At 27.5% G+C, this 11,552-nt stretch overlaps 1 protein-coding gene across 1 annotated transcript; it reads left to right on the top strand.

The window, feature by feature from the left end:
- Window positions 1-535: 535 nt before the first annotated feature.
- On the top strand, window positions 536-11,327 carry LOC114756735 (probable leucine-rich repeat receptor-like protein kinase At5g63930). Its single transcript, XM_028945669.1, has 5 exons — window positions 536-850; window positions 3,490-3,561; window positions 10,195-10,338; window positions 10,954-11,172; window positions 11,263-11,327. The coding sequence occupies exons 1-5, from the start codon at window positions 682-684 to the stop codon at window positions 11,325-11,327; spliced, it is 669 nt and encodes a 222-aa protein (XP_028801502.1). The 5' UTR covers window positions 536-681.
- The last annotated feature ends 225 nt before the right edge of the window (window positions 11,328-11,552 follow it).

Consider the following 11,552-nt stretch of genomic DNA (forward strand, 5'->3'; position numbering starts at 1 on the left):
ATGCAAATATGTCTCGCGTACATAATATTTTTGTCAACTACACCAACGATCTTGACCTGTCCCTATATAGGACTTAGCTAGCTAGTGACAAATTTAATTTTTGAAAATAATTATATTTCTTAACACTGTCAGCTTAGCTTTGTAAGGTTATATCTTATCCTTGAGTATATTTTCAAAATTGTTTTCAATAAAAATGCAGACATAAAATGCAGCACTAGATTGACAAATATAAATATCAATTAAAAATACATACTTTAAAAAAAATCTTCCATATGCATGGTCAAACCCAGCAGCAAGAAAAGAAAAACCTAAAAAAATCCACACTCTTAGCTTCTCTTTCATTTACTTTCTAGTATTTAACTTAAATTAATTGTTGATTATTTCAACAGCGGATTATTTGATCATTTTATTATGACATATGATAGTTAATGCGCATGCTATGAAAGTTGATATTGACATATTGTTTATCACTTAATATTGGAAGGAGCCATTCCAAATGAAATTGGTCATTTTCATCAGCTTCATACAATATATCTTGGAGCTAATCAGCTTTCAAGTACTATACCAACCTCCATATTTAATAGTTCAGTGCGACAATACATTTCACTTAATGTCAATAATTTATCTGGGAGTCTGCCAACAAATGTGTGTTCTGGGCTTCCACAACTCAAATTATTTTATATGGATGGAAATGATTTGTCTGGCAAAATACCCTCCATTTGGCATCAATGCAAGGAATTGGTAGAGTTACAATTAGGGGATAACAAATTCAATGGAGGAGACATACCAACTGACATTGGAAATTTGACCAAACTTGAGTGGCTATATCTTAGCAGCAGCAACTTGCAAGGTAAGAGCTTTAATTATGCGGTTGTCTAAAATTTTGTTTTTACTATTTTGATAAGTCATTAATTTAATTTAAATATTAAAAATTTAGTCAATAATAATTTTGCTAGATTAATTTTAAAGACATGGAACTTGATGCTTTCTTTTAATCTCAAACTGGATATGCTTTCTTTTATATATAATTTAATTTTCACACATGTCAAAACATGAAATAAAATATTTAAACTAAACAAAAATAAATTAATCAAAATTTGTACTTAACTTTCATGTGGTGTGGCATTCCTTCCGTGTCGGTTATTTAATTTCCCCTCCATTTTGTTGTTGGCGGCTATTTTTTTTTAAAAATAAATCTGGTTCTATATTATCAATTAGAGCATATCAGTGTTATTTTTCAAAATGAGTAAGCCTTGAACGATGTTATAGAAAAAATATAAATTTTGTATCTCGTAGACATAACATGTAAACGAAATATATCATTAAAAAAAGTAGAAAACTATTATTTACTAATATTATAAATTGCTAACACGCACAAATATGTTAATTCATTCGCATTGAATTGGAACAATTTTCTGGCCAAAAAAATTGGAACAATTCTGTACGTTCAATTCTTGGTAAAATTGAATAACGCTCTTGAACTTAAAAATTTTCACTGGTAATTTCTTAATAATTATTTAATTTGAAGTTAAAAGAAACATTCAAAAAGGGGGAAAACGTAACAAATGTAGACGCATTATACGTTATGTGGAACTTTTTTTTCCTTATTAAGCAAATATACTTAATGATTTGGAAAATTTTCAAATAAAAAAGCCTGAAATTATGATATTTTAATTTTCAAATCAATTGTCATCATGAGTGAAAGTTAAAATAAAAGAGTAAACTTATATTATTTTTTTGCATTACAGTGTTGCTTTTAATTTTAGCAACCACCCGGTTGAGAGATTAAATCCCACTAACCCCACTGTCCTAGGCAAAAAAGATAAAATGCTTCGGCAAAGAGTTCCAAAGTTATTTAAAAAATGAGAAATTTTTATAATTTTTCATGAATTTCAAAATTTTAATTTGATTTTTCTTCATTTTCTATAATTTTAAAGTATTACGTACCTGAATTAAAATAATGTAATTTTATGTTTTTTTATCTGAAATTTTTGCTAATGAATTCTCACTAAAATTGTACCAAAAAATTCTTTCATGCAAAGATAAATTGCTGAAAAGGTGGTCTGGTGCTTTTTGCCGTACATGATTCATTGGAAAACGTACAAAAGAATTATTTAGTCAAACTTAACGTACTGACTTGCGATATATTTTTTTTTAAACCAAATTTGATGGTTAGACAAAATTTGCTTCTCACTTTTTAATATTTATGCATCGATTAATCCGTATAACACATATATTCAAGTTTTTGGAATTAGTACGTAAGAAACGTATATATATACATATATATATTACCTATATGCAAATAATATCTTTTGTGTTTATTCCATTTCTATTTTTCAAAGTGGAGGGGTGTCAGAAGTCTTTGTAAAGAATTTATGTTCCTTTTAATTCAAATATAAGCATAAAATGACTTATGCAATTCAAAAAATTAGTTAAAATTAGTTAAAACTAGTAAATGTATAAAGTATATAACTTATTAACCTAATACATCCATGTTTATGGTGAGGTTTAATAAGAGCGAGGATGAGGGAAAAAAAAGAAAAGAAATAGAATGAGTTAAAAAGGGTCAAAAAGATAATATGAGTGAGGCTTATAATTAATTTGGGAATAAAATTAAAAAAGTACATTAAATGATCCAACGCATCCAGAACAAAGCTTATAAAAAAAAGTTAGTCACTCTTAAAGATTTGATATTGATATTTTTTAATTGGTAGGAGTATGTCATTGTAATGTTCAGTTACGAGTATTGGGCTTTAGGTTCTCAAAGCCCAGTCTCTAATGTATGTGTTTCTGTATAAATATGGGCCAACTAGTCAGTGTTATATGTGAATCCAGTCTCCCTTTCACTCAATAATAGATAGATTTTGGTTCTTTCCAGTTTTCTTTTTTTGGCATCTCTTTACATTACATTTATACTTTATGCATGTTATACAAAAGTATTATAAATTGTTTATTTTCCATTTACAAGTCCATTCAGCGTTTTCACAAGAAGAGTTGTTAATGAATCATATTAAATGCCAACCTCTTTACAAGTATTGAGATTATTATTTCTTATTTTTCTTCTTTTATTTCCTTTTTTCAATATTCTTCAATAATCAAATAAATTTAAAATGAGATTTTATCTGTTATTTCTTTATCATCGTTCATTTTTCTAGTGGAGGCTTGAATATGGCTAATGATTTATAAGAACAAAGCGGCAACGATTTTTTATTTTTTTCTGGTGATATTTTCTTCATTTTGAGGAAAACAAAAAAGTGATTTTTTTTTGTCCTTTCATTCATTCATTCATATTCTTCGTTCATATAATGGGACTTATGTTAAGCTTGTGATTACAATGCCAAAATAAAAGAAAGATAAGATCAACAACCAATGGGACCGCTTGATATTTAAAATGTGTAAGACATTTTTTTAAAAAAAATTTTACTCTTAACTATCACATCATTTATACTTTGATCAGTAAAATGGCTTCACCACGTATAATTTTTCCAGGAATCATTCCAAGTGACATTGGAAGCTTGACAAACCTCCAGACCCTTGATCTTAGCAACAACAGTTTGCAAGGTCAGAATTTTAATTATATGACTGTCTTAGATCATGTGTCTATTTTTGTTTTGTTTTAATCTAGGGATGAAAAATAATTTTAAAATTAGATTCTGTTTTTGTTTTTTTCATTCATTTTAAAGAATCATGAGAAGGTCTGCGTTCATAGGAAAAATGCTTACAAAGAGCCATAACTTATTAACAAGTACATGTAATGTACGTGTTTGTCTGTTCATAAAATGCGGTTTATCTATTTTTCTCTTTATTTGGGAAAATACACATCTAATGGTGATGCTTTCTTTTAATCCCAAAAGTGAATATTGCTTTATGCATATATACATGTTTGCAACATGCTTAGAGTGTGTTAATTGAAATTTATACATATACACATATATTCATGTCTCACTTATATTCGCAACGTGCCTTGTACCAGTTGGGATTCCTTCTTTCTCTTTTTTTTTTTTTTTTCATTTTCCCCATTTTTTCTATTCAATGGCATGTTTTTTTGTTTACTTTTGTTATAGACAATCCACTAGAATTTAATAAACACACATAATTATTATGCTTAAAGTTAGAACCGGGAAAACGGACTGAGCCCATCAGGCCGGCCCGTTTAGGCCCTGAAATTATGAGGGCTGGACTTGATATTTTTCCTTTCAAATGAAAAATAAGCCCTGGAGGGCCGAGGGCTTAAAAGGGCCGGCCCTGGAGGGCCACGGGCCGGCCCTTTTAAGCCCTTTTATAATTTTTTTTTGTTTTTTAAATTTTTTTATATAATTCTAATATTATTAATTTTTTACATTATTAATAATATTTCAAATATTTAGTTATTATTATCATTTTAAAATTAAATTTAGTGTTAGACAATAATTTATCCAATTAAATTTTTAAAAAATGTGTTAATTTGGACTTTAATAATGATTTGATTTATATTATATGCGTTGATATTTTTAAACTATATATATATATTTGATAATAGAGTATTTTTATACTTATATAACTTGTGATTTTATAATTTGAATTAGAAATTCATGAGTTTCAACAACAATGTTTCTCACATTAAAGTAAAATAAGAGCTAGATTGTACAATTTAAAAGTAAAATTCCTATAAAGAAGAAAAACTTAATATTTTTGTTACGAAAAAAAAAGCATACTTATGAAGAAGAGTAATTAATTATAGTGATGATGAAGTTTCAAAAGATTAATGATAGTGTTTATTTATTGCACAATTGCACTATAGATAAAACTTTTGGATGTTGTTATCTTGTTAATGAATTTTTTAGATATTCTTGGATGTTGATGGATATTTATATATGATGATATTTTATATTTGTGACTTAATTTTATTGATATTTATGTCTTTTTTTAATAATTTTATTAGTTTATTTTTATTTTTTTTATAAAATTTATGATAAATATGAAAAATAGTATTTTTTTCCTCAAACGGGCCAAAAGCCCGCGGGCCAGCCCTGAGCCCTGTGGCTTAAGGACGGGACCTAGCAAATTAGGGTATTTTTGAAACTTCAGCCCTGGAAGGCCGGCCCTTTTAAGCCTATCAGCCCTAAAGGGCCGACTCTGATTCCCAGCTCTACTTAGAGTGTGTAATATTGACAAATACCATTTTTTACTGTATGTTAATTGAAATTTTGAAAGGGTCCCATACAACACTACTTAGAGTCACAAGGAATTAAAATACTGAAGTATTTCTTATTTGTACTAATGATATTTCTATCTTGGGTCACTTGTAATTAGCTGTTTATATTTAGCGATATCCTTATAATCCGAATAGTCTACTTATTTATATATTTATTTTAACTTCTCAAAATTAAAAAAAAAAAAATTAGACGTATTGAAAACAAATACAACATACCATTCTAAATAATTTAATTTGACGTAATCACAAGAGATGTCATTTTCCAGTTTGAAATTGAGTTTCCACTCCTTGACTTTGATTTGGGATTAGAGAAATATAAAATGATGTGTCTATTAATTTCTGGATGCTCGAAACTTACAAATTGAATTTTCTATTTTTATTTTAATTATAACAGTTTGTTAGTTATGTTTTGAATGATTCTGGTGTTGTCTCCATTGTTTTTTCCCTCTTTTTTAGGTTTTGTTATATTTTTGTGCACTTCTTCTTCTTTTTTTTCTAATCATTTTTCTATTCTTGTTAAGAGAGTAAAAAAGAATTTGTCATCCAAATTTTGAGATTTTTAGTGAGCTTGTACCATAGGAAAAAGAATATTGTTATAATATTAGTCCAAAGATATCTCTGAAGGCCCATTATCAATCTTTCAAAACGATGTTTATTATTATCATGTCATTAAAAAGTTTTTGAAGTTTTTTAATTAAAAAATGAGTAAGCCTTGCGAGCAACATGTTTGTAAAATGGAACATTTAATTTTAATTTGGCTAATATGAAATATATATTAATTTTATGATATATTATTCACTTTTATCTTAAACTAGTTTTTAGATAACAAAAATCAATTTTTTTGCAGTCTTCCAACAAATATGTGTCTTGAAAAAATGGTGAATTGACATAAATCTTAAAAAATAACAAAAATAAATTAAAATTAATCCAAATTACAGAAAAATAAACGGAACTGAAACGTAAAACCCAGGGTAATGAGTCTCCCATATACGTTCTCCAACATCAATTCATCCAAATATCTCATCAAATCACATATCCAAAATATTCATTCTATCGTTATTACCTATGCTGAATTGAAATGGTTATTTCTATTTTGAAAATAAGCATCGTTGTGTTTTATTATTTAGAATATACTTATGTTATTTCTCATATAAGAGCGCAAGCCTTGCGATATGTGTTTTTAAAAAATGCAAATATGTCTCATGTACATATTATTTTTATCGACTATACCAATGATCTTAAATTGTCCCGATATAGGACTTAGTTAGCTAGTGACAAATTGAATTTTTGAAAATGATTATATTTGTTAACATTGTCAGCTTAGCTTTGTAAGGGTATACCTTATCCTTCGGTATGCTATGAAAGTTGATACTGACATACTGTTTATCATTTAATATTCTTAGGAGCCATTCCAAATGAGATTGGTGATCTTCAGCAGCTTCATGCAATATATCTTGGAAGTAATCAGCTTTCAAGCACTATACCAACTTGCATATTTAATAGTTCGGTACGACAATACATTGAACTTCACACCAATAATTTATCTGGGAGTCTACCAACAAATGTGTGTTCTGGGCTTCCAAAACTTGAAATACTATATCTCTATCAAAATGATTTGTCTGGCGAGATACCCTCCATTTGGCATCAATGCAAGGAATTGGTAGAGTTATCATTAGGGGATAACAAGTTCAATGGAGGAAACATACCAAGTGACATTGGAAATTTGACCAAACTTGAGTGGCTACATCTTAGCAACAGCAACTTGCGAGGTAAGAGTTTTAATTCTGTGGTTGTCTTAAATTTTGTTTTTACTATTTTGATAAGTCATAAATTTAATTTAAATATTACAAACTTAGTGAATAATAATTTTGCTAGATTAATTTTAAAGACATGGAACTTGATGCTTGCTTTTAATCCCAAACTGGATGTGCTTTCTTTTATATATAATTTAATTTTCACACATGTCAAAACATGAAATAAAATATTTAAACTGAACAAAAATAATTAATCAAAATTTGTAGTTAACTTTCATGTGGTGTGGCGTCCAGAGGAAAACGGAGGTAGTGTTAGAAGTCTTGTGAAGAATTTGTGTTCTTTTTTATTCAAAACATAAGTATAAAATAACTTGTGTAATTTGAAAAGTTAGTTAAAATTGATTAAAAATAATAAATGTGTCAAATATATAACTTATTGTCCTAAAACATCCTCATTTATGGTAAGGCTGAATGGGAGAGAGGATTAGTTAAAAAAAAAGAAGAAGAAAGAGAATGAGATAATGAGAGAGGCTTATAATTAATTTGAGAGAAAAATAAAAAATGCTAAATGATCCAACAAATCTAGAACAAGCTTATTTTAAAAAAAAAAAAATAGTTAGTCCCTCTTAAAGATTTGACGCTAATATTTTTTAACTGAAGGAAGTATTTTGTGATAATGTTCAATCAGGGGTATTGGGCTTTAGGCTCTCAAAGCCTAGTCTCCAATCTCTGCGTTTCTATACAAGTATGGGTCAATTATCTAGTGTTATACATGAACCCAGTTCGCCATTTGTTGAATAACAGATTTTCAGTTCTCTTCAGTTTTTTCATGGGCATCCCTTTACATTATATATGTACTTTATGCATATTATACAAAAGTATTATAAATTGTTTTATGTTCCCATTTACAAGTCCATTCAGTGTTTTCATAAAAAGAGTTGTTAATGAATTATATTTAAATGCCAACCTCTTTACAAGTATTGAGATTATTATTTATTATTTTTCTTCTTTTTTTCCTTTTTTTTTAATATTCTTCAATAATGAAATAAATTTAAAATGATATTTTATCTATTCATTTCTTTAATATCGTACATTTTTCTAGTGGAAGCTTAAATATGACTAATGATTTACAATCACAAAGCAATGATTTTCTTTTTTTTTTGGGTGATATTTTCTCCATTTAGAGAAAAATAGAAATGAAAATTTTTTTTGGCCATTTCATTCATTCATATTGTTTGTTCATATAATGGGACTTATACTAAGCTTGTGATTAGAATGCCAAAATAAAAAGATAGATAAGATCAATAACTGATGGGACCACTTGATATTTAAAATGTGCAAAACCTTTTTTTTTTTTTAGTTTTACTCTTAAAACTATCACATCATTTATACTTTGATCAATAAAATGGCTTCACCATATATAATTTTAGCAACAACAATTTGCGAGGTCAGAATTTTAATTATATGATTGTGTTAGACCATATGCGTGTTTTTGTTTTTGTTTTAATCTTGAGAATAAAAAATAATTTGAAAATTAAATTTTGTTATTATTTTTTTCATTTGTGGAAATATCTTCTAACAGTTTATTAGGTGTATTTTGAATGAACCTGCGCTTTGGATATTGCTTTAGATTTTGTTGTATTTTTGGCCATTTCTTCTTCTTTTTTATTCAATCATTTTTCTATTTTTTTAAGAATAAAAAAAATTTGTCATCTGATTTTTGAAATGATTAGTTATACCATGGGAAAAAGAATATTATCATAATGATAGCCCAAATAGATCTTTTAGGCTGATTATCAATCTTTGAAAACAAATGTTTATTTTTATACTCGTATAATTTAAAACTTTTTGAAGCTTTTTCTTGAAAAAAGACTAAGCAAGCCTTACAAGCAACATGTTTGGAAATTAGAACATTTAATTTTAATTTGCATAACATAAAATATATATTAATTTTATTATTTATTATTAATTTTTATTGTAAACTCATATTCTTATTTGTCGAATGAAACGGATGCAGCTTACATGATATATAGGAATTTCTCAGAATTAATTAATCCACAAATCTGAAAAAGATAACAAAAATAAATCTAAAATTATAAGTTAATCGAATTTAAATTACAGAATAATATATGCATCGATTAATCCGCACAATACAAATATTCAAGTTTTGGGGATCAGCGCGTAAGACGCATATAGTTATATATAGAGAGAGAGAGAGAGAGTACCTATCGGCAAACAATATTTCCTGCTTTTTTTTTTTTTGGTCAAATATGTCCTGCTTTATTTTCCCTTTAAAGCTGGTACACCTATACAAATATATTATTAACTATTTTATTTTTCTATTTACAAGTCCATTCACTATTTTCACAATCAAAGTTGTTGTTAATGAATTGTATTTAAATGCCAACCTCTTTACGAGCATTAAGATTATCATTTCTTATTTTTATTATTTTCTTCTTTTTGATATTCTTCCATGATAAAATAAATTTAAAATGAGGTTTTATCTTTTAATTTCATTTATTGTATATATTCATAGCGGAGGCTCAAATATATAGCTCGTAAAACTAAAATGAGATTTTGTTTTTTTGTCATTTTATTCATTATATTGTTGATTCATAGAATGTGGCTTATATATAGCTTATGATTACAATGCCAAAATAAAAGAAATATAAGATCATGTACTGATAGGACCACTTGATATTTATGACGCAGAAAATAAATGGCTTGTTTTTTTTTTTGATTCTTTTCTCCAGAACAATTTTATAATTTTTTTAAAAATAAGTTTTGTGAGTAAAAGGATGAAAATATGTTTGGATGACGATTTTAAAAACCACATTTGAAACAAAAAAGAAAACATCAAAAATCACATTGGCCAGTTTGATTTTATAAAAAAGTTAAAATATCTTTTGGTCATTAGAAATATGTGTTTGCTGTTTGTTTTTATATGTTTTCTCTGTTTTTGCGTTTTGTTTTTCTGGGGACTTTGAGGTGTACTAGTTTACTTTGTTAATACATCGTACTTTCTGACCAAAAAAAAAAAATAAAGTAATCCGTTTCTTTTCAACATGCTATTCAGTTTGTGCGCTTTAAAAAAGTTTCATGTTTGTAATGTATATGAGTGGACGCAATGCTTTTTTTTTTTTTTTTAATGAAAGGATTTGCCTTTGAAAAGATTTTTATGATGCATCCAATTCTCTCATCAAAATATATATAACTCATATCTTGTCTTCTTTTAAATTGAAACAGGTGAGATTCCATCATCTCTCCTCAACATTTCTTCTTTAAGAATGTTGAATTTAGCCAAAAACAATTTGAATGGTAGTCTTCCAATATCAACTGGCAATGAGACATTGTTGGAAGAATTATATTTATCATGGAATTTCTTTACAGGTATGCCCAATCACCCATTTCTTTATTTTATGTTTTAAAGATTTTTATTTTTTTATACTTATTCTGTATTGCTTGCAAAATTTTTAATTGATATTGCTTTTAACCCCTTGTTTGGATGGAGAGAAAAGTTAGGAGGAAAGAGAACTAGGAGAGAGAAAATAGTAGAGAAAAGTGGGAAGAAGAAAAAGTGGGGGGAAAAAATGGGGTGTGGGATTCACAATATTTTCCTTTCAAACTTTCTCTCCACGTGTAAAAAGAAAATGGGAACAAAATACACCCTCCACTACCGCCCTCACATTCGCCCCTCTTGGTTATGATTTTTGTGAGTGAAACTCATGGCAAAACTGAACCTCACATTATAGCTGTTCTTATTATCCCCAAAGTTATTGCTTCACATGTGAAAAGAAATTTAATGTTCAATTAATCATTGATAGTAGAGGAGTCCATTTTAAATTACTGTCGTCAACCTAAAAACTGAATTATTTTCTATTAGTTTTAAGTCTCTAATTATCAAAATTCCATGTATTATTTATATGCTTGTGTACGTGTGAGTTTATCAGGGAGTTGCTTGCCATACTACCATGTAATTAACAAATATTTTGTATTTATTTATAGGTGAAATTCCTTCATTTCTTTGGAGCATGCCTTCTTTGAGAATTGTTAATGTTGGCGCCAATCATTTCAAGGGTAATTTGCCTGAAGAAATGTGTCATCATCTCCTTTTGCTTGAAGTCTTTGCTGTTACTGATAATCAATTAGAGGGAAGCATTCCGAAATCAATAAGTAACTGTACATCTCTGAAAGGATTATATTTGAGTGGTAACTCATTTGCAGGTATGCACTTATGCGTGTTTGTTTTCTTGTTTTTAATATTTTGTATGCACTTATGATAGGACTTACATGATTACAATCCCAACATAACAGATAAAGCCAGGATTATGAATAGACAGAACGTCATGATATTAGTAAGACTGAAAAGTTATATGTAAATAGTTTTTCCTTATTTAGTATTTTTTTTTTAGAAAAATTCTTTTTTATTATATATAAAATGTAACAATTCTGTATTTTTTAACTGTAATTAAAATTACACATAATATTTCTTAAAAAAATTATATCGTAGGAATTGAAAAATGTACAGTAAACAAAAAATTATTTAGATAATTATAGAAAATCAATTACAAATAAAATTTAAAAAATTTAAATGAAACTAAAAA

The sequence above is a fragment of the Neltuma alba genome, unplaced genomic scaffold, assembly GCF_004799145.2.
Source record: "Neltuma alba isolate B1F8T4 unplaced genomic scaffold, ASM479914v2 tig00010467_pilon, whole genome shotgun sequence".
In the NCBI taxonomy this organism is placed as follows: domain Eukaryota; kingdom Viridiplantae; phylum Streptophyta; class Magnoliopsida; order Fabales; family Fabaceae; genus Neltuma; species Neltuma alba.